Genomic DNA, 24,392 nt, shown 5'->3' with positions numbered 1-24,392 from the left:
CTCCCTGATTGGTTCAGTGTTCAAGTTTAAGGCATCAGTGGTGAGATTTTTTGACTTGGCTCTAATCTTTAGCCTTTCAGAACTTTTAGGTCCTTCATTTACAAAATTATAACACTGTTACACTTGGCTCATAGTGTTGTGAGAATCAAATGAGATAATAATTGTAAAGCATTTAGCACAGAGCTTGGCACATAGTAGGTACTATATAAATGCTTATTCTATTCCCCCATGTGTTTTTTTTTAAATTAAAAATTTTTTATTCAATTTTTTGGCTTTTTTTTTGATGAGGCAGTTGGGGTTAAGTGACTTGTCCAGGGTCACACAGCTAGTAAGTGTCAGGTGTCTGAGGCTGGATTTGAATTCAGGTCCTCCTGACTCCAAGACCAGAGCTCTATCCACTGTGCCACCTCGCTGAAAGCACTTGGCAGACCTTAAAGTACCACACAATTCTAAGCTGTTGTTATTATTTAAATTAGGATTTTTTTTTAGTATTAAAAGTAGTTTGAACTTTATACGTATCAACATAATTAGATCTTGAAGGCAGTGACTGAATATTTGACTTCTTGATATTAACTATCGTGTTTATCGCAATAATAGCTAAACAGTAGATGTAAGTTGAAAATGCTGTTGTGTGATTGCATGCATCTAATTTGCTTTGACAGGATTTTCTTAAGGAATTTATATACAAATGTTTTTTATAACATTAAAAGCACATCAGTACTGTTTTTTCCTCAGACTTGTGGTTGATTTCATCAGTACAGAATGCTTCCTAATGAGGAAACTCCCTTTACCAGTGCAGTTCAGTAATCTTCTGCTGCTAGAGGGTTTCCTGGGGGTACTGAGACATTAAGGGACCTTACCTAGTATCAAGACAACCAGCATGTATGTCTCAGTCAGGACTTGAACAGAGGTTTTGACTCTCTACTAGCTCTCCATCCACAATGCCATGCTGCCTTTCTCATCTGTGTTAATAATAAATAAAGGGATAGTGAGTGAACCTGTGATTTCATTATTAAATGGAACTCCTCTGGTAAGGAAACTCCCTTACCAGTACAGGTCTACACCTCTTCAATTTATAGTCTTAAGAGAGTTACATAGGGCACTAAGAGGTTAAGTTACCTTTCCTAGAGTCACATAGCCAGTGTGTGGATCAGTGGACGCTCTTGAGCCCAGCTGTTCTTGGCTCTGTGAAGGACATCCTGGCTTCTGTTTCTCAACTGGTAGATGAAATGATGAAACCGTACAAAGAAATTCAAACAATAAACTTTCCAAATTCTATGTGAGAAATTCTTCTTCACTGGTATCTTTGAATTTTAGATGGCATTTTTATATGGATTGGATATATTTTGTTTCCAAAGGAGGAATAGTGATTGATATTTTAAGAGCTTGTGGTTAATATACTAATTTTAGGATTATAATTACTACAGATTTTTTTAGGGTTCTTTAAAGATATTGAAAGGATGGGAGTATCTCTTTAGAATAATCTTGTGAATTATAGTAAAAAATAATTAATCAAATTAACTTTTGCAGTGGCTAGAACAGTGCCTTTGTACTTTATAGGCACCAAATTTATGTAAGTAATAAAAATTTAATCCATAGACTAATTATAAGAAAAAGTTGATATTTTCTGTCATACCAAATTTTTGTTTAAGTGCAACATTTTAATTATTCTTCTAGTAATATTTTCTTTGAAGAATAGATGAAAAAGTTGCCAGTATGTTTAGGTTTTTTAAACAGAACTCTATCAAATAAATAGATGTTTTAGTGTGTTAATGGAACTGTAAAACTCTTAGTAATGTGGGGAGAGGATTCTGGGAAGATGGTGGAGTAGGTCCAAAAATTCCAAGCTCTCAGATTCCCCCGCAAACAAGACAAAACAGTGTCTTAGGGCAAACATAGAGCAGTAAAAACAAACAAGAGTTGGGGTACAACAGTGGTCCTCCTGGGACAACCTGAAGAAAAATCCTAGGACCCAGATTTGGTCCCTTTGAAGTACAGACACCTCCAGGCTAGTTCTGCTGAATCAGCCTAGGGCTAGCTGGGTTGGGAGGTAACCTCCCAGCCACAGAATTTTCACCTCCTGGTCAAGTGTGGGGAGACCAGAGTCTGAGCAGGGGAGGGTTGAGGAAACCTCTGCTCATAAGGGATGTCAGACCTAGCTGTGCTGCTGAGTTGCAGCCCTGGGCAGGAAGGAACCAGCACGTGCCCAGTGAGCGCAGAAGCAATGGGGTTCTGGCTGTGGACACTTAGAGAAGGGCAGAGTTCTTGGTTTTGGTTCCAGGCCAGAGGGGAGAACTGAAGGAGGATCTGAGGCCAGAGACATCATCCTTCATACCCCAGGACTAAAGGTGATTACAATAACTGCTATAAATTAAAAAAAGGGAGAGAGAAGGCAAAGGAGAAAGAACCCAACCACAGAAAGTTACTGTGGCAATAGAAGAGACTGGGGTTTGTCTTCAGAGGAAGATATTGAAGCAAAAGAAGCCTCGCCTACCCCAAAGAGTAACATCAAATGGTCACCTGCCCAAAAAGAATTCTTTGAAGAATATAAAAAAGACTTTAAAAATAAAATGAGAGAGATTGAGGGAAAGTTAAAAAAGAAAGTAAGAACAATCCAAGAAAAACAAGATTATGAAAAGGAAGTCAACCAATTACAAAAGGAGATCCAGAATTTTTTTTTGGGTGAGGCAATTGGGGTTAAGTGATTTGCCCAGAGTCACATAGCTAGTAAGTATTATGTATCTGAGGTGGGATTTGAACTTAAGTTCTCTTGACTCCAGGACTGGTGCTCTAGCTACTGTGCCACTTAGCTGCCCAGGAGATTCAGATTTTAAGGAAGAAAATGACTCCTCAGAAATTAGATTTAGGCAAAGGGAAGCCAGTGAAGTTATGAGACCAAGAAATAAAAAAACCAAAATATAAAGGATGAAAAAATAGAAGGGAAAGTGAAACATCTCATAAGAAAAACAACTGAGATGGAGAACAGATCAGGAAGAGAAAATGTAAGAATAATCAGACTACCTGAAAGCTACGGTCATAAAAATAATATTGACACAGTAAAACAAAGAAAAATTAAAGAAAATTGTACTGAAGTGTTAGAACAAGAAGGGAAAGTAGAAATAGGAAAAATCCATCAGTCACCACCTGAAAGAGATCCTACAAGGAAAACTTACAGGAATATTATACTTAGACCCCAAAACCCCCAGCTGAAGGAGAAAATATTATGAACAACAAGAAAAAACAGTTTAAATATGGTGGAGCCACAATTAGAAAAACACAAGACCTAGCAGTGGCTATCCTAAAATACTTCAGGTCTTAGAACACTATCTATTGACTGGGGTTGCAGCCAAAAATATCATACCCAGCAAAGTTAAGCATAATCCTGAAGAAAGAAAATGGACATTTGATGACTTGCTAGACTTTCAGGATATTCTTGCAAAAAGACCTGAAGTCAATAGAAAATTTGACATATAAGATCCAAGAGAAATATAAGGTAAACATGAAAGACTAATCACAAGGGACTCAGATAATGACACACTGTTATTTTTTATATGAGGAATTGTAAATTGTATGTCTAAGATTGTTATTAATAATTGGGTAGATTGGAAGAAAGATTAGGGTAGAGTTGAGTATGATACAATATTAAAAAGTAAACCATCTAGGAAAAGGTAAAAAGAGTAATTTTCTTATATAAATGAAGAAGAACTGACACAGAGGAATTAGATGGGGGAGGAGGGCTGGTAGTCCTGGAATCCTACTCTGATCCGGAAATCGGTTAAAGAGGGAACACTACATGAATATCTAGAAGGGTATAAAAGTCTTCTAAATTCAGAAAGCAATAAAAGTCTAAGTGGATAAGGAGGGGGGAGGGATTTTTAGAGGTAGAAGGGAGGGAACAGGACAAAGGGGGTATAGAAGAGTGTTTAGATTAATAGGGGGAGGTAGAGAGAGGATAAGGGAGGCATCTTGGGGGGTTTTAAGTAATAATAAGGAGGGCAGGGGAACTGGTAGAAAAGTAAGAGGAGTAAGGTGGAATAGGAAATAAGAGATAAACACAAACAAAATAAAGATCAGGAGTAGAATTCATTAGGGAAGAAAAATCAGGGGTAGTAATCATGTACTATGTCAGCCATATTAATATTGTTTTAGACTATTTAAAATAACTCGACAGTATAAGTTTGGAATATTGCTGTGGTATAGGAAACGACAAATTGGTGGACTTAGAAAAATATGAAAAGACTTGGACTTAAGAAGGAAGAAGTTATCCATCCTCAGACAAACAGAGGACAACCAAGTACAGTATGGTCTTACATAGATGCATATGAATGTGTATGTCTATTTATGATTATGATTATAGATATCTAAGTGTATATATGTGTATGTGTATATGTATGTATGTTTGTTTGTATATGTATATATGTATGCATATGCATATGTATAGGTATATAAGTATGTTTTTACATGTACATACGTGTGTAGATATAAATATGTCCATGATTAATTATAGCCTCGCGGTGGAGAGGGGGAGGTAGGGGGAATAAAAGAACAAAGTAAAAAGCGTACAGCAGAGAACAAAAGAAAACTTACAAGGAAGCAAAGAAAAGATGGATAGCTCTGTACACAATGTGTAGTTATTATGTATGCTTTCTTAAAATGGAAATATATTGCTGTATATTTTGAATCCTTACGTTTTGCTGCACACGTGGCAGTGTTTTTTTTCTTTGTATTTAAGTTTTAGTATTTAAGTTTATGACATATTTTTCTTTTCTTATTGTATATTTAAATTTTAGAAATAAAAAAAGAAAAAATCTTAGTAATGCTATCAGTATGCTTTTGATGGTATTGTATAATCCAGCCAAATTGTTTAATTACCCCAATAGAATAACAGAATTAAAGACTTTTAGAGTTAGAAGGAACCTTAGAGGTCATTTAGGCCGAACTTCTCATTTTGTAGATAATACTGAAGCCTTGAGAGATTACGCAACTTTTCTTAGGTGTCACAGCTAGTTCATGACAAAACCAGGATTAATAATATCCTGAGTTGATATTTACTTTATATGCAAGCACTTCATTGTGACTTGTATTTTTTTTTATGACTAACAGCATCCTTTTGTTACTGTGACTTCCAACAAACCCATCCGAGAATTGATTGCAGAAGCAAAGGCTGAAGTAACAGAAGAAGTTGAAGATGGCAAAGAAGATGATGATGATGAAGAAACAGAGAATTCTCTGGTCAGTCTAAGAATGTAAAATTCCATTTAGGTAGAATTTTGATTGAGGAATTTTCCATCATACTAAATATCAACTAAATTTTTATTACAAAATATTTTAAAGTCAGTTTTAAGCCAATATTGTACAGATGAAAAATCTTGTTTGAAATTTGTTTTATCAGGGAATGAGTAAAAACTTTTAAGGTATTTGTTGCAATAGTAGGGAGTGCATAGCAATGCACTATTAAATTTACTTGCTAAATTACTAAAGTTAGAATTTTTCTAGTAACTTAGTACTTAGAGGCGTGTGTGATAAGGACATCTAACAGCCAAGAGTTTTAAAATATGATTTAAAATGTAAACTTAATCAGGATTCCAGGAGTAATGATCTTTTTACTGCTGTTTGTTGTTAACTAGCTCTGACTATTCCTTATTGGTTGAAGTAAAGTTAGGGATGAGTAAATTTTGATATGCAGTGGAGGCATTTTTGGAGCAGATGTTTATTTTCTCATATACTGTAGCTGACCAACACCAGAGCAGGGAAATATTACTTGAAGTATTGTTGTTTCCCACTACAGACCTGGGTGTGGTAATAGGAGATATCAGTGATTCCATAAAATTAATTTTATGATGGAGTCACTTTTCCTCTGGATATTAAATCACCAGTATATTATGCTTTCAAAACTTTTTTTTTGCTGTACATATAATATCTAGGAAAAGAATACTAACTATCTTTTACTTGTTAATATCTTTTAGCCTATACCTGCTAATAAGCGTGCCTCCTCTGACCTCAGTATTGCCAGTTCTGAAGAAGATAAACTCTCACAGAATGCTTGTGTTCTGGAATCTGTATCAGAAAAAACACAGAATAGCTCTATTGGAGACAAAACTCAAAGCAGTGTTATTAATGAGAAAACCGTCATTGGTGAGCTTGAAAAAATTGTTGAGAGTATTGACTACATTGCTGATGATCACCTTGAAGATAACGTTGAGCTCCAAAATGGGACAGGATTAGTTAAAGAGGATAAGACAGAAGAGAAGAAACTCAAGGTAGAAGAGACATCAGAAGTAGAAGACCGTGTGAGTGAAGGAAATGCAGTGATGGAAAGAAAGGACAGTGATCTGCTTACAACTTCAGAAATAGGTGCTGCTCTGAAACCTGAGGAAGAAGAGGATCAGAGAAAGCAGCGGTTATCTGAAAATGAGATAATAAAACCAAATGAAATTAAAGACACTTCTGGTCATACAGCAGAATTGGTTTCTGAAGAGACTGGAGAAAAAGAAAATATAAGAGAGGCAGACATTCAGGGAACTGAAAATGAAGTTAGGCTTAAAACAGAAGTACAGGATAAAATAGAAGAGACTGAAGTCACCAAAGGTGAGGTGGGTGACACAGACACAGTGGAAACAGGTGAAGTACTAGATCTAGACCAGAAAGCCTCTGGAAACAATGCCAGGGAAGCTCAGAATAATGACAAAAATGATGTGACTGAATTAAGTGAAAAACTAAAGCAAATTAAGCCTGATGTTGAGCCTGACGTTAGTGATATTGAGGAAACTCAGGTACAAAGGAAAGTTGAAACAAATATTACAGATCAGATATCTGTGGAAGGTAAAAGTGAAAGTATATGTGTTGTGAACAGAAGTGAGGAACATTTAATCAGTACTTCAGGGGACATATTGGTTATTGGTGAGAAACCAATAACAAATGAAATTGAAGAAATTAAGGGAACAAGTAGCACTGAAGAAATACAAGTCCAAAACACAGTGATTCATACTGGTGAAAAGTCAGTAGGAAGTAAAACTCAGGATTCTCATCAACCTCTGCTAGACATAGAACAAACAGAATTTGCAAGTGAAATACCAATTAAAATTGAACCTCAAGTTATTGTAGCTTCACAGCCCAGTGAACCTCAACCTATCCCCATACCCAGTATTAATATTAACTATGAAGAGACAGAAGATAAAGGGGAAACAGGTACACTATCCCAAGTTGAAACTTTACTACATTTAGAACCTGAGAATCAAAAGGAAAATGATACTGATTCAGGCACTGGTTCCACGGCTGATAATAGCAGCATTGATTTGAATTTATCTATCTCTAGCTTCCTAAGCAAAAACAAAGATACTGGATCAATATCTTTACAAGTAAGTACATTCAGTTATTTATTTAGTAGATATTTGGTCTCTTGTGACCAAGATGGCAATTCAGTTTGTTCTTAATTTAGAACTGATAGTTTTCAAATATTTTATTGCTGTCATTTTGTTTCTACATTATCTTCTTTTCTAACTATATCACTTTCTTGTCATCTGTCAATTTCCAATAATAAAGAGCAAAAAAGAAAAAAGGAATAAAAAACACTTCAGTAAAACTAAACAGCACATCAATTGAGTCTGACAGTATGTCCAGTGTTTTGTACCCATAGTTTCCAAACTCTGTAAAGAAAGGAGAAAAGTGCATCTTCTTATTAGAACTGATGTCTTTGTTGTTTGGTAGTTTCAGTCATGTTTGACTCTTTATGACCCCATTTAGAGTGTTTTTGGCAAAAATACTGGATTGGTTTGCCATTTCCTTCTCCAGCTCATTTTACAATGAGAAAAATGAAGAAAATAGAATTAAGTGACTTGCCTAGTGTCACAACTAATAAGTGCCTGAAGCTGGATTTGAACTCAGATCTTCCTGGCTCCAGGCCTGGTATTCTATCCACTGTGCCATCTAGATGTCTTAGCAAATAGCAATGAACTAGTATACATAGTGTTGTATGAACTATACACTTTAAGACAAAAATAAATTGAAAGAATTGAAGGAGATTCTAGCTAAGTCTTTATGTTTCATGGTCAAAACTTAGCTGACATTTAAAAAAAAACCCAGCCTTTGTCAGCCCCAGGCCCCAAGACTCACATATAACAGGGACTTGCGTGCTCGTTTTCCACAGTTGTGTGTTTTTTCTTCCCTCTGACACCACCTGTGACTGAGTTTATGCTTACCTCATTTACTTCAGTAACTTAGTGATCTTAGTTCTTCTCTTACTTTTGGCATCGTCTCTTAGTCTAGTGCTTGTTTCTTGGCATCCAGGGCCCCTTGGGTTGCAGGGAGTGGATGAGAAGATAGAGAGCCTGCTCTTTCTCTACATATACATACAAACACACACACACACACACACACACACACATATATATATATATATATATATATATATACATACATACATACATAATTTCCTTCTCAGTCTCTAAAGGTTTCTAATGGAAGGTGAAAAGTCAGGGATATGGGAGCAGATGGCATTAGGGTAGGACTGATGTGTTGGGAGCACAGGAATTCTCAGTCTTGGTGTATGTATCAAGTTATCTTCATTATTAGCTTTTTTTTTATGATTGTGGTAGACTCTTTAGATGTTACTTTTAAATAATGAAACTGATTCCATAAGCCACATATGCAAATTAATGTCATGTCTTTATGGTCACATTGTATATAGTTAATCTTTATAGTGTGTTACTCATGTGACAACTTAAGGAATTGAGGTTTATCATTTGTAACTAACAGTTTAGAAATATTGCAGGGAATGTTGTTCCCTGCTCACCAAATATGTACTACTCATTGCTTATTACATAATTGTTAAACAGCGATGAAATAATTAAACTGATGAATTTTGTCATTCAGGAAACAAGAAGACATAAGAAAACATTGAAGAAAACACGGAAATTTGTGGTTGATGGTGTAGAAGTGAGTGTGACAACTTCAAAAATAGTTACAGATAGTGATTCAAAAACTGAAGAATTGAGGTTTCTTCGGTGAGTAGAAAATATTGATGTTAATGCACGAATAGTTTTGTGTATTCTTTATGAGTTCCAAAATTATTTAATTGCAACATATTTTGAGTAGAGATACAAGGGGTCAGTCTTATTTTTTCAATTTGAGAAAGCTATAAATAAATGATGCTTAATTTATTAGGTTCTTGCCATAACCTTATATAAAAATTCAGTTTTACCCTTTATTTTATGTCCTTATCCTTCCCTATCATCATTATGTTTTGACCAGACGTCAGGAGCTTCGGGAATTAAGATTCCTACAGAAAGAGGAACAAAGAGCTCAGCAGCAGCTCAACAACAAGTTGCAGCAACAGCGGGAACAAATTTTCAGGCGTTTTGAACAAGAAATGATGGTGAGCCTTTGAATTTTGCACCAGCTTTTTAAGAAGATAATTCAATGATTCTAAAAAATGACCTATTGACAGAACAGATTTAGCTTTCTAGTCTTTTTGTCATTTTCTGTGATTACATATTATAACTTAGGCTACATTTGTAGTACATTCCTTCTCCCTCTTTCTCCTTTTTCTCCCCCATCATTGTGATGAATCTGAACCTTCCATCTCATTTAACTTGGTTTGTCTCTGCATCCTGATTTTGACTTCTACTCAGGATCATTTTGCATGTGACTAAGTCACAGTCATACTTTATGATATGCAAGCCAATACCTCTAGAGAAGCTTCAGTGTTATAATGCTAGATTTCAGTGTGATAAAACAAGATTTTAATCTAGAAAAACCCCACTGAGAAATGCAAGATTAATTTCCATTATGCATATTTAATTTTTGTGTCTTCTCTGTAGTTGTAAAAATTATTAGTGTTGTATGATAAAATTCCGTTTTTAAATGATGAATATCTATATTAGTTTGGAGGTAGAAAGAAACATTTTCATTTGGACCATTATAGATTTAAAAAAAATATCCTCTAATCAGTTTTTAAGATCTAGTCCTTTGCTGAAACTATGTAATAGAAGACCTATGTTTTCCAGTTGTTCTTATCTTTACAGGAGGATTTAAATCCTTGTAAAGATTTGCTTTTTTTTTTGGTCATAATATCAGGATAAAGTAAAAATATTTTCTTATTGCTCTCACCTAATATTTATAACCTTTTTTGAAATGTGCTGATGGTAAAGGGGTTTTGAGGGAGTGAAGTAAGCACAAAAGATTTTACGTTTTGAAAGCCCAGGGCGTTTTTTTTTTTCGTGTGTTAAATATATTTTCATTTACTGGAGTTTTTTATATTAGTTGAAAATTCCTGACCAAAAATTAGTGCTCAGTTATGTGATTTATATCACTTAGTATTTTATTTTCATAATTTTACAAATGAACTATATTTCCTGTCTTCCAAATGTGCTCTTTTCTAATCTCCATTTCCTTGAGAAGAAATTTTTATTATAATGCCTTTTCCAATTACTTCTTTGTACCTTATTCCAAATTACTTATGTGATTTGCAGGAATATTTCTTTAAAAGTTGTAACTTTATCGTCATTTTTAGTTCAAAGAATAAAATGCAAGATATTTCAGGGAACTTGATTTGGAATAGATGCCTATGTTTATTTTGAGAATTTGAGTTCAGAAGTAAATTGAAAAGGAAAAGTGATTATTTTAGAACAGACTTACTAGATGAGTTAAATGTCTTTTGTTTATCAAAATTTCTATTAACTTTGAGAATTTACATTTCTCCAACCTTCCTTTAATGCTTGTCATTGGCCTTTTTTTTATAGTACAGTGTTGTTTTAGTTATTTTAGTTTGTATTAATCATGCACACTTTAGAGAAGAGTTTCATAATAAATTACAGAGTTAAGTGAAGTATATATGTAGGACCTGGACAATCAAACTGTTTAGTGTCACAAAGTAGTAGCCAGGGTTGCTGTTTGGGCCTTGGCCTGATTACCACGTGTCCTGGGTGACATGTTCGAATCAGCAAAGTTGTAATTTCAAAAAAGAAGTGGTTAAAAAGTGTTGTAATTATTCTTGGAATTGTTTTGCAGAGTAAGAAGCGACAATATGACCAAGAGATTGAAAATCTAGAAAAACAACAGAAACAGACAATAGAACGCCTAGAACAAGAACATACAAATCGCTTGCGAGATGAAGCCAAACGTATTAAAGGAGAGCAAGAGAAGGAACTGTCCAAATTTCAGAACATGTTGAAGAACCGAAAAAAAGAGGTAAAAGTGCAAATGTTTTGATTTGCTGAAGCAATTAGTTGAAAGCTTTTCATTTAATACTTATGCACAGAATTAGTACAATATTTGAAAACTTTTGAAGAAGTTAGTTTTTAAAGTGAAAATATCAAGTATATGACAATGATGATAGTCTTTACAGATTTAATAACGAATATGAATGTTCTTTGTCAACTTAAGTTTTTTTTCCTCGATTAACTTGATTCCTTTTCTTTCTTGAAAGGAAGCGTAGAGATGCTAATGTTCTAAGATACTCTCAGATGATTTCATTTTTCATTGAGGTGTTTCATTCTGTACTTTCATGTCAGAGGATTCACCTTTACGTAATGTGTGAGGTCTGGTATGTTGATTATTATTAGTTTTGTCGATTTGGATGAAAAACCCTTAATTAACTCAAGTTGAACATTTTTACTAAAATATGTAGTTGATCTCCTTATTCTTTTCCATAAAATTATGAAGAAAATTTTCATGCCACTGAATCTTAAAGACTTGATTTTAAGATGAACAAAGCCAGAAAGCTTAGAACTAAAGGTTTTCTGATGCATTGTGAAAGGAATTAAAATTTTGTCAGTTTTGTGTTTGGAACAGTAGCCCATATTGTTGTGTGTCAAAGAAATTGTTTATGTACTAAATGATGTGTGTGTATGTATATACACACACTTTTTTGGCTGCATAATAATGCCTTTTTATAAAATTCATCTATTCAAGTTAATTAAGATACTTTAAAATCTAAAATGTTATTGTTTTTTCCATTGATGCTTGCTTATTTCACTTAAGCCTATTTGTAAAAATCAATATATTACTCTTACTGTTATGGGGCTTATGAGTTGTTGAAAGTGTTTGGATAAACATTCATACAGTTTTTTTTTAACAATGTTATATGTATTTTTTTCTTTTTCTTGTTGCTAAACTTCTTGCATTTGGGGAGTTTCTTCTTTTTATTGGTGATTGGGTCTTGGGGAAAATGGTGGGAATTTAAAATATACTTTGTTAAATCAAAAGCAATCTCTTTAACAGAACATCGGTAGCATGTGGTGATTTGGAGTCTGTTTTCTGTGGGTGCTTTTATACATGATCATTTAGTTTTCAAAGTGGTATTGAAGATTTATGGTCAGAAGGCGTACACATCTTGGACTCTGAAATGATTACATGAAGGGGTTAAAAAGAAATGGAATCAGTTAATGATTATTAACCTTCTGGTGTACTGAATCACAACAATCTGTTTCCTAACAATCTGTCAGTTTTTTCAATGGTGCTAATATTTAGTAGTTTTTCAGTTACCCATTTTGTTATGTTTGGCTTAAGTATGTAACATCAAAATTATTTTTTTAACAAATAGAATACTGGTTGTTTTTGCACAAAATCATCTGCTGTGCTGCTTTTTAAAGCACTTGATATAAAAATGATGTATTGTACTCCTAAGATTTGATATCTTTTTGGGTATGCTAAATGTGTTTATATTAGAAATTATTCCTTTGTAATTCTCAAGCCAGACATGACATTTAGTATTTTTATAAATGGCAACTTATCTTTCTTATAATTTTCCAAATTGTTTTATAAACACCTTTCTCATTTTATGACTATTTCAAGAGAATCAGTTGAAACTATCACTTTAATGTAGCTTCAGTGCTGATGGTGATAGTTTTATCAACTGATTGTCTTTGAAACATGTTTAAGAAAGAAGGTGGTCTATAGGAATAGCTGAGCACTTAGTTAACTTTTATTTGGTGTAAAGTTCCTTTTTGCACTCTGGTGAAGCATGTTCTGTCCTTTCCTTCTTTTTTGCCAAACTAACACCTTTGCAAATGCATGTTGAAAGGGAGCTTTTTAACTACTTTGATAATTGACTTTTAGCTTATGTGCTCACGTAACTGCTTGCTGTGGAGAAAGTATTATTTCCCCACCTCCTGCATGCTTATACACTGTAGGTTATAAATGAAGTGGAGAAAGCACCCAAAGAGCTGAGAAAAGAGCTCATGAAACGCAGGAAAGAGGAGCTTGCACAAACCCAGCATGCTCAGGTAACAGCAGCAGCTTAATGCTACTAAAAACAGAAAGCAGTGTTATTCTCACAGCTTAATAAACTTGTTTGTGAAGGGATTCATTTTAACTGCAACTAATATTTTATATTAATTTGTCCCCAGAACATTTTATTGTGCAAACTTTCATGCTGATACTTAGATTTAAGTTGAAATTGTGTTGAATATTTGGAATATCATTAAGAAAAGTAAATTCTGGAAATTCACAGCTGCCAAATAATTACACATATGTAATCTGCATATTAAATATCACAGAAACTTAATTTATAGGCAGTAATTCCTGTTTTTAAGGAATACTCTTATGGTTGTGCAATACATGAAGCTTTGAGTCTTTGAAATCAGATCTATAAAAATGTCATTGCTTCTGTGCAGTTTTCTCAGAATCCAAGCAATATTAGAAAGTATATCAAGTACCTATTTTCAGCTTGACCAAACAAGTGGTTCTTATATTCAGATTATAAATACTAAGTATGCTGTTCTTCTGTTATGCCGAATTATGAAGTGTAAGTAATCTAATAGTCAAGAATAGAAACACTACTTTCTTTGCCAAAGGTGAAATCAAGGCCTCTTGCTCTTGATTTTAAGTAGTAATAAGGCTGGGTTGATTTAGATAGGTCATTTCTTACATTTTGACTGCCTGTGTTTAGAAGTAAGGATAGAAAAATTAGTCATGGAGTCACAGAATCCTAAGGCTGGAAGGGACCTCATTGGTCATCATCACTTGCCTAAAGCATAAATTCCCCTTCTTTGCTATCTATGACATATGATTGAGAATAGTCATTTTAAAGTTATCAGGGATATTGAAAGAAAGAAGAGGTGTTGAGAATAGAAAACAATAGATAATCTGATAATCATTTAAATGTGCCTTTGGAATATGGTCTCAGTCATACAATCATAAACAGATATTTCTTTCTAAGCTCAGCAGTAGGAAGTGGTTATAAAAGTATAAAAATCAAAGAGCTGGAAAGGATTTGAGGGATCAAGATGTTCAACCCCCTCATTTTACAGATGAGGAAACTAAGGTCTAGTAAGGTCAAATAATTTTCTCAAGGCCATATGAAACCCTTCATTTGTATTACTGATACATTTTTAGGGAATTTCCTTCTTTAATGTTCTCACCTAGGAGGTGCATTGTATTCTGATTCACAGGGTGTTGCTCAGGTTATGATTCAGTCTTTTCAGTTGTCATCTTGCACACTCTTCAACGCCCAAATGCAGGATGTAAGTCCCAAAAGCCTGAAGGATGGCTTCTTCTGGTTTTTTTTCTTCTCCCTTTTTCTTTGACTCACATGTGCTTTCACTGATTTCACTAATGGTTGCTGTAGTGAAATCAAGAAAAATTACATTTAATAGTACTTTAAATTAGTAACTGATTTTTCATAATGCTTTGATATACATTTGATCTTTTATAATAACCTTATATTGGGAAAGTATTTATTATTCCCATTTTAAAGTTGAAGAAACTGAGGCATAGTTAGTCAGTAAACATTAAGCACCTGCTGTGTGCCAGACATTCTTCTAAATACTGGGGATACAAAGAAAGCCTAAAATCATATAAAACATCAGTTGCTGAGCTAGGACTTGCATATAAGTCCCCTGATTCCTAGTTCATTGTGCTTGATGCCACCCCATTCTGCTTCAGGTTTAACAGTTTATTAATGATTCCTCATAAAAAAGAAAAAAACACATTCATGTTAAAATTATGAATTCTGCACATGTGAGCATTTGGGTGGTGTGGTTATTTTTTCTTTGTGTGAAGTGACATTTTGTGTTCTGTATTTTAAAAATATGGGTGTGGTCAGAAAAGCCAGTGTAAAATGGCACCTTTAATCCATTTTTCTCTACTTCCTGTTTGTTCAGTTATGCAGTAGTCCAAACTATAACTTATCTATACGACATGTAAATTAGCTGTGCAATATCATCTAAGCTGTTTTTTTCTCACAGCCTCCAGAGAAAATTTACCAACTAATTTGACCCCACAATATTTGTTTTTGATGTTTGATGTTTATAACACAAGTGAAAAGAAGGCAGTTTGATTTTTCAGAAACCGAGGCTTATCTTTTGATTATTTTTCAGTTATAAGGACTTTTATTTAGAGTTTTTCAACAGAATAAGCAAAGCATGGATGTTTTTAAGAGAGAGGAAAATTATGACTCCCTATTACTTTTCTGATCATGACCATATATTTTAGCCGTGTACTTCAGTAAAACCACAAACTATCTGGAAGAAATAGGTAAAATATCTATTATTCAGTGTTCCTTTTTTGCCAAAATTTTTGATTACCAAGTTATATTTTTAATCTCTAAGGCTTTTCTTTCAGTGTAAAGATAAATACTTTTGTAAGGGTGGGACATATCTTTTTAAACCAAGGTTCATTTTGCAGTTTTAATGTGTTAGTATTTTGCTTTTCTTCGGTGGTATTATATTTGTCACTAACTTAGATTCTTTAGCTGCCCTCTTTCTTGTGATTCTCTTTTCTTAATAAATCCATCTGCCCTCAAAAAAAGACTGTAGATTAACCTATCCTGAGGTTCTTTAGAGATCTTTGCATTGACTGTCTTTTTCTTATTTAAGAAACAGTTATCATTCAGTTATTGTCAGGGAGTGGGTAAATTACATATTCTACTTGAAATTATGGATTCCTTCTCCCCTTCTATCTTTTTTGTTTTCAAAGTTGTTTTCTTTACATTGAGAACCAACTCTGGGTACTTCTTTAAATAAATCCCTCTACATTACTGTATTTTTATCTTCCTTGATTCCTAAAACTTTCAATGTTGGATGAATTATCTCAGGGCTTTACCTAGATAAGCAAGTTTGAGTAGATAAAATCTACTTTATTGCATTGCATTGCACAGTTATATACTTTATAGTTGAATTGTATCCCCAACCCAAGGATCCAAATATACATTATGAGCATTGATTTATTTCTGACAAATTTATTGCTAAGGGATTTAAATCCCCAGTTTTACTGGTAAAACTTGTGTAACCGAAAAGTCAGGTGAGCTATTTTAGATTATTCAATGAATGCCCACCATGGGGAATGTAACTCAGGATTCCTAACTTATGTAAAGTTTGAAATTGTTTTGGTTAAGAGTTACATGTATAAAATCTTTTACAATATACTCTGGTTTAGTTGTCAAAGCTATAGTGTATTTACCATAGCATTATTATTAATAATTGACTTTATGAATGGATTTTTCAAAGAATTTCTTAACCAAAGTAAAACTTTCATTTCTGTTAAGGGTAGGATTCATGTTAATCATAGTCATACCTATTCATCTTGTCTTTCCAACATTCTTTCTAACTCATCTAGCTTCTTTTGGGATACTTTTCAGTGCTAGAAGCCCACTTTGAAACACAGCCTGTTATATTTTTGGAAATCTCTTATAGTTAGAAGGTTCTTTCTTTTATTGAAGTTATATTATTTTACTTCTCTGAACTAAAATCTTCATTTACCTCAATTTTTCTCCAGATGGCATCATTTCTAGATCCTTTACCATTTTGGTTGCCTTCCCTGGACACTCTAGTTTATCAGTTTTCATTTTAAAATGTGCTTAGAATTGAACATTATGTATCAACTTGTAGTCTGACTAACAGAATATAGGGGAACTATGCTATCCTTTGATTTAGACGTTATATAATGAAGCCTGAGATTAAATACATTAAAAATTATTTTTAAGTAGCTATAATACACTTTTGGGCTTATATTAAGTTTGTTTTTAAGTAAGGTATCTAACATTTATTTTTGCATAAATTGCTTTTGAGCCATGTCTTTCCCATCATATACTCATAACAGTCCAATTTTTAACTTAAATTTGGAATTTTGCTTTTATATCTGTTGACTTTGGCCTTTGATTCTGGTCTTTTGTGCCATTCATTATACTAGCTAGCACCTTTCCTACTTTTATGTCATTGGTAATTTTGATAAATTTGCTTTTTATGTGTTTGTCCAAATCATTGATGAAAATGTTGAACAAAAGACCAAAAAGTGATCCCTTTGACATTTGTGCTAGAGACTCCCTCCAAGCTGACAGTAATTCTACTAATAAACATATCTCCATGGAGACCTAAATTTGAATAGATGAACAGAGAGATAACTTATTTTCTTGACTACAAGTAATTGATCACTTGGGTTTTACCATAATTTTTAAAAGCTAACATTGTTTATTTAGTCAGTCAGCAAACATTTATTAAATAGCTACTATGTGCCAGGCACTGAGTTGATTTACAAGCCTTTTCTTTTTACTGATATGATTATAAATATGGTATTTTATGTTTATGCCAAATTATACAATTGAGGTCACCTAGATAAAAACAACTTATCTGTTACTTTTACCTATTTAAAAATTATAGGTAATCTTAAGGCATTTTTAAAAAGTTAAATATTTTAAAAATTATTTATCTTAAAGGACAGAGACTTTTTTATTCTTTTTTTTCAGTTCCAAATTTTTTCCCCTGCTCATTCCACTCCCTCAGTCACTGAGAAGGCAAGAAGAACAAAACTCATTACAAATATTTATAGTCGTGGAGAACAAATTTCCACATTAGCCATGTCCCCCCACTTCTCCCCCCCCAAAAAAAAGAAAGAAAAATATGCTTCATTTTGTACTCAGAGTCTTATCAGTTTTCCATCTGAAAATGAATTGCATGTTTCAAGATGAGTACTTTGGACTTGTGGTAGGCCATTGTGTTGATCAGAGTTAGTAAGTCTTTCACAGTTGATTATCTTTGCAGTATTGTAACTGTTTAGATTGTTCTTCTAGTTATGCTCACTTTACTTTGCATCAGTTCATATGGGTCTTCTCAGATTATCTGGAAAAAAATCCCCTTCATCATTTCTTATAGCAAAATATTATTCCATCACCTTCACATATCATAACTTCTTCAATCATTCCTCAGTTGATAGCTACCCACTCAGTTTTCAATTAAGTGCCTGTACAAAGAGAATTGCCATAAATATTTTTGTACATATGGGTCCTTTTTATTTGATTTCTTTGGGGTATAGACATAGTTGTGGTACTGCTAGACCATAGGGTATGCCCAGTTTAATAGCTTTTTGGTCATAGTTCCAAATTTTTTTTTCCAGAATGGTTAGATGAGTAGTTCATAGCCCTGCCAACAGTATATTAGAGTACCTGTTTTTCCACATCCCCTGCAGCATTTGTCATTTTCCGTTTTTTTCATCTTAGCTAATCTGATGGATGCGAGGTAGTACCTCAGAGTTGTTTTAACTTGCAGTTTTCTAACTCTTAATGATTTAGAGCATTTTCTTTTCATATGGCTATCGATAGTTTTTCTTCCTCTGAAAACTGCCTATTCATGTCCTTTGATAATTTATCAGTTGGAAAATGGCTCTTATTCATATAAAATTGACTCAGTTTAATATAGTTTAGAACTGAGGCCTTTATTAGAAAACTTGCTGCAAAGATTCCCCCCCTCCCCAAGTTTTTAATGTGTTTCCTTTAATCTTAGTTGCATTAGCTGTGTTTGTGCAAAAACTTTTTAATTTTATGCAGTCAAAATTAATCCATTTTACCTCCTGTGAACCTGTCTCTTGTTTGGTCAGAAACTCTTTTCCTGTCCATAGATATGAAAGGTAATTGTTTCTCTGCTCCACTAATTTGCTTATGATATCACCTTTTATGTTTGAATCATGCATTCATTATGATCTTATTTTGGTATACAGTGTGAAATGTTAGTATATGTCTAGTTTTTACCAATCTACTTTCCAGTTTTTGCAACGGTTTTTGTTACATAGTGAGTTCTTGCCCTGATAGCTCAGTTTATCAATCATAAGTCATTTTAAAAAATGCTCTTAACAGAGTAGCATTAAGTCAATCACAGGGAATTAATTCTCTGCCTCAAAATTTCCATGGCAAGGCAGATTTCCCCAGTGAACTTTAACTCATTCACCCCAGGCTGGTCTGATTTTGGCTGAAACTCAGTGAATCTAGATTCTAGGTCATGCCAGACTTGGACCATCCTTAATCCAAGGGGCATATCTGATCCAGGGGTTCCTATCTATTTTCATGTGAACAGGTAGGGGCGCGCGCGTGCGCGCGCGTGTGTGTGTGTGTGTGTGTGTGTGTGTGTGTGTGTGTGTGTGTGTGTGTTTTCATTAGTCAATCTAACAGGTCTCCAAACCTACATGATATTGTAATTTAGCATAGCCTTCTTGAAGAGACTAAGTCATTTGGAATCCTTCTAAGAGCCAAAGCCTTATAGTAACGTTGTAGAGTTGTGTGTTTCATTTATCAGTTGAGGGCAGGTAACCCTTAATCTTATTCTTTCTTCCTAATTCTTCAGGAATGATGTGGTGGGCCTCAAATCATCATTCTTGACACATATCTAAATGGCATCTATATCAATAAAAGGCTAATCTCTTAATTAATTTCTTGCTAACCATTGCTTTTTTAGAGAAAAAAGTTTTAAAATTAGCCTTTTTTTTATTAGATGTATAAACCAACTTTCCAAGAGGCCATTACCTATTTTTTCTTATTTTCTGTAGTATACTTTGGATCATTTCTAGAAGTAAGATGTTAGTGTAATAGTACACTCTGTGTAATTATTATTGTGATTGTATATTTCTGGTGTGTACATTGTTCTTAGTTTTGAGTTTAGAATGATATATACATTATAACCATTTTAATTATTTCTGATCATCCAAAAATTGGATAATTAACACATTTTTTAAATGTTGAGCATATTGTTTTTGGAGATTTGTATGATAATGATCTGGACCTCTTGTTAAACATTAATATATACGATGTGCTAGTATACTCATGAAGTACTTGTTAATAGATTTTTGTATGTATCTGATAGGAACAAGAATTTGTTCAGAAGCAACAACAGGAATTAGATGGATCACTGAAAAAGATCATCCAACAGCAGAAGGCAGAGTTAGCTAACATTGAGCGAGAATGCCTGAATAACAAACAGCAGCTCATGAGAGGTATGTAGAAATATGCAGCTTATATATGTAAAAGTAGTAGCTGTAACTATGTTAAAAACAATTAATGGGGTAAATAGATCAACATTGTTCTTTTCAGGGAGAAGAAAGGATAAAAAGGAAAAAAGAGAAGAAAGGAGAACTTTTTTTCTTTTTACAAACATTATTAGATTTAGAATTTTTATGCAAATTGAAAACTAAGATGAAAAATTAGCTGCTTTTAAATATCTTTTATTAGCTAGGTACAGCCAGAAACTCTCTTTAGTGGTGTTGGGTTCCTTTAATATCTTGTATCTTTGGATATACTTCATGACTACATAATGGGATGGAAATTGAAATGCTTATTTCCTCTAAACATTTAGCTGTTATATTTCTTTCTTATTAATTTACCTAGATGGAATTTTGGAGGGCATTAATTAACTATTTATAAAAAATTAGAATGGGATGGAAAGCAAGTAATAAATTGCTACTACCTATACAATTTTAGTAATTTTTCATTTGTAATTTAAAATATAAGTACACATAAACTACTGGAAATAGAATAAATATTTTGGGTTAATATTAAAACTAGAAAGCAAGAATATGTTAGGAAAAAAAACCAAAAGCACATTTCTGAAAATTATTTTTCTCTTCCAGCTCGTGAAGCTGCTATTTGGGAACTTGAGGAACGACACTTACAAGAAAAGCATCAGCTGCTTAAACAACAACTCAAGGATCAGTACTTCATGCAAAGGCATCAGCTACTTAAGCGCCATGAAAAGGTTAATGAAAAGATTCTTGCTGCCTTTCTTTTTGTCTTGTGGTATTTTTAGGGTTTTTGAATGTTTTTATATAACCAAGGGGGAAAGGGAAGGGAATAAGCATATTAAGTACCTGCCGTATGCCAGGTACTGTGCTTAAGTGCTTTACAAATATTATCTTATTTGATCCATACAATAAACCTGAGAGGTTAGGTAGGTACTGTTATTATAACCCATGTTACAATTGTGGTAACTGCCCAGGGTCACATAGCTAATAAGTGTCTGAGGCCAGATTTAAATTCAGCTTCAAATTCAGCTTAGGGTGGCATTTTTTGGGAGTGAGCGGGGAAAGAAGATGGGATTATTGTGAGGAGATTGCCTTTTTTTTTACACTTATGTTGATATCTTTTGTTTTTGCATCACCTTAATTTCCATCTATCACCTTTCCTTCTTGTCCACCTGTTGAGTCATCCCTTGTAACAAAGAGTGAAAAAAAGCAAGTCAGCAAAACCAAGTAGAATATTAACTGAATCTGACCAGTGTTCCATACCCATGTGTCCCCCATTTTTTCAGAGGAGGGAAGTGCATTTTTTAATCTCTCTTTCTTTAAATTAATTTTTTTAGTTTTCAACAATCACTTCCATAAGCTTTTGAGTTTTAAATTTTCTCCCCCTCCCTCCGCAGGATAGTGTGCAATCTAATATAGGCTTTACATATGCATTCCTATTAAACCTATTTTCACATTAGTCATGTTGTAAAGAAGAGTTAGAACCAGTAGGAGGAACCACAAGAAAGAAGAAACAAAACACAAGTTAAAAAAAGAGCAAATAGTATGCTTCAATCTGCATTCAAACTCCATAGTTCCTTCTCTGGATGTGGATAGAATTTTCCATCATGAAACTTTTGGAGATGTCTTAGATCCTTGCATTGCTGAGAAGAGCTAAATCTATCGAAGTTAGTTATCGCACAATGTGGCGGTTACTGTGTACAACGTTTTTCTGGTTCTGCTCACTTCACTCAGCATCAGTCCATACAAGTCTTTCCAGGTTTTTAGGAAGTCTACTTGCTCATTATTTTTTATTAATCTATTTTTTTGGGGGACCAAGCTTTATCTTTATAATTGTACAACGTCTGGTTTAGTTTTTTCTTTCTATTTTGATTTTTGTTGTCATTTTTGATTCTGTTTACTTCACACTTCATAACTTCATATAAATTCTTCTCTGAATTCTTCATATTAATCATTTCTTGTGTACCAGGTTAGGTTTGTTTTTTTTTTCTTTAGGCAATTGGGGGTTAAGTGACTTGCCCAGGGTCACACAGCTGGTAAGTGTTAAGTGTTTGGTCTGAGGCAGATTTGAACTCTGGTCTTCCTGACTTCAGAGCCGTGCTCCATCCACTGCACCACCTAGTTGCCCCCTCAGTTTAGGTTTTAAAAAGTGAATTTAACTCAAGGAATTTTCATCTGCTTTTAGATTCACTTTTTGAAATAAATTAAGGAAGCCATCTATTTTTTAAAATTATTCATTAAATCATCTGTTTTCACAGCACTGTTGGAACAAGGGGTGTTAAAGAAATGAATAAGGTTCTTCCCTTAAGAAGTACAGTTCAGGAAGAGCATTTAAATTAGACATGTATTACATGCTGATGTGCAGGTTCAGCCCTCTTGAGCTTATAGCCTTACTACAGAAAACATAAACACAATACCATTGATGGGCATCTCCCTGTTCTCCCTTATTTTACGTCTCAAACTCCTTTGATGTGTCTTCTGTTATCCTTTCCTCCTTTGCTCCTTACTTTGACCAAGAAGTGGCCTTTTTCTTTGCCAGGACCAATTCCTATATTTTTGGACTTGATTTGGACTCCTTACCCCTTTTTTTTTGCCCTCTATCTCTTTTTCAATCTTTCTATTAACTTCTTTTTTGCTATCTTGCTACCCACAAACATGCCCAAGGCTTCCCCATCCTTAAAAAGCCATCACTTAAAGCTACCAAACTATCAGCCTTTATCTCCTCTTCTTTTTATAGCCAAATTCTTAAAAAAAAAAGTGATTTATGCTTATTGCTTCCACTTCTCCTCTCACTCATTTCTCAACCCAAACTAGTTTCTTGAAGGTTACTTGTGATCTCTTAATTGCTAAATCTGATGGTCTTTTCTCATTTCTCATCCTTCTCGGCTTCTCTGCAGTGTTTGAAACATTTGACTAGTCTTTTGTCCATGGGTTTTTATGACACTGCTTTCTCATGGAACTTGTCATACTTTTCTGGCTGTTCCTTCTCGGTCTTCTTTGCTGGATCATTATCCATATTCAGTTTTGATCTCTATGCAGATGACTCCCAGATTTGTATATCCATGTCTAGTCTCCCCCCTGAGCTCCAGTCCTACAATCACATATTGAACATTTTCAACTGGATGTCCAAAAGAAAACTTAAACTGATGTCCAAGGCGGTAATTATCATATTTATTCCCCTTGCCCTCAGCTTCACAATTTCTGTTGAAGGGCCTACCATCCTTCTACTCGCTAAAGTTTGCAGCCTCTGTCTCATCCTCTCCATCCAATCAGTTGTCAAGTCCTTTTGATTCTGCTTGTACAACATCTCATATTTATATCTTTCTCAGTCCTCACATAGTCCTTACCTCTCAGCAGGACTGTTATAGCAGCCTTTTCATTAGTGTCTTGTTTCTTTCCTTTCTTATTCATTTTCAGCACAACTGTTAGAATGATATTCAAGGCTTAGGTTAAGTGTTACCTCATCTATGAGGACTGTCCTACTCTCCTGCCTGCTCAGTTGCTAGTACCCTTTCTCTTCCTGAAATTTTGAATTTACTTTGTATATACTTTGTAATTACTTACCTCCATTCAATTTCTACCTTCCCCTCCTCTAGAATGTTAGATGCTTGAGGACAAAGACACTTGTGTCTTTTTATTTTTATCTCCAACCCCTAGCACATTATGCACTGTACACTTATGAATTGCACAAAGTGCTATAGAGAGAATAGTTCAGAGGGGAGAAGGGAATAAGCATTTATATAGCACCTACTATGTGCCAGGCACTATGCTAAGTATGAATATTATCTCATTTAATCCTCACAACAACCCTATGGAGAAGGTGCTGTTATTAATCCCATTTTATAGTTGAGGAAACTGAGGCAAACAGAGATTAAAGTGACTTGCCCAAATCACACAGTAGGTGTCTGAGATCAGATTTGAACTCAAGTCTTTCTGACTCCAGGCTCAGTGCTCTATCTGCTATACTGTGTAGCTGCCTTAAGGGAAGGGATCCCTTCTCCCGGGAATGAATGAGAAGAGGATTCATGGACAAATTGGTATTTGTACCAGGAAATTTAAGAATGATTAGGAATTTGACAGGTATGGGTTCTGGTAAGGAGGGCATTCTAGATGGCTGAGGAAATAGGAAACTGAAGATGTAGAGACAGCATGCATCATCAAATGTTTACAGAATG

The 24,392-nt window shown here is 34.1% G+C and overlaps 1 protein-coding gene across 2 annotated transcripts in view; it reads left to right on the top strand.

Annotated features, from left to right (window-relative positions):
* Positions 1–24,392, top strand: part of SLK (STE20 like kinase) — a 64,408-nt gene that overhangs the window by 32,082 nt on the left and 7,934 nt on the right. Inside the window, exons 8-15 of one of the 2 annotated variants that reach the window (XM_020987960.2) lie at positions 5,104–5,232; positions 5,967–7,358; positions 8,872–9,002; positions 9,250–9,373; positions 11,008–11,187; positions 13,131–13,223; positions 20,064–20,193; positions 20,827–20,951. In XM_020987960.2, the coding sequence (XP_020843619.1) occupies positions 5,104–5,232; positions 5,967–7,358; positions 8,872–9,002; positions 9,250–9,373; positions 11,008–11,187; positions 13,131–13,223; positions 20,064–20,193; positions 20,827–20,951 (2,304 nt within the window). The remainder of the gene's footprint in view (positions 1–5,103; positions 5,233–5,966; positions 7,359–8,871; positions 9,003–9,249; positions 9,374–11,007; positions 11,188–13,130; positions 13,224–20,063; positions 20,194–20,826; positions 20,952–24,392) is intronic. The other variant, XM_020987961.2, reaches the window with a different exon arrangement.

Source organism: Phascolarctos cinereus, unplaced genomic scaffold (assembly GCF_003287225.1).
Source record: "Phascolarctos cinereus isolate Bilbo 61053 unplaced genomic scaffold, phaCin_HiC Scaffold_3;HRSCAF=262, whole genome shotgun sequence".
Taxonomy (NCBI): domain Eukaryota; kingdom Metazoa; phylum Chordata; class Mammalia; order Diprotodontia; family Phascolarctidae; genus Phascolarctos; species Phascolarctos cinereus.
The sequence above is the reverse complement of the archived record's forward strand: the minus strand, read 5'-3'. Positions and strand labels throughout refer to the sequence as shown.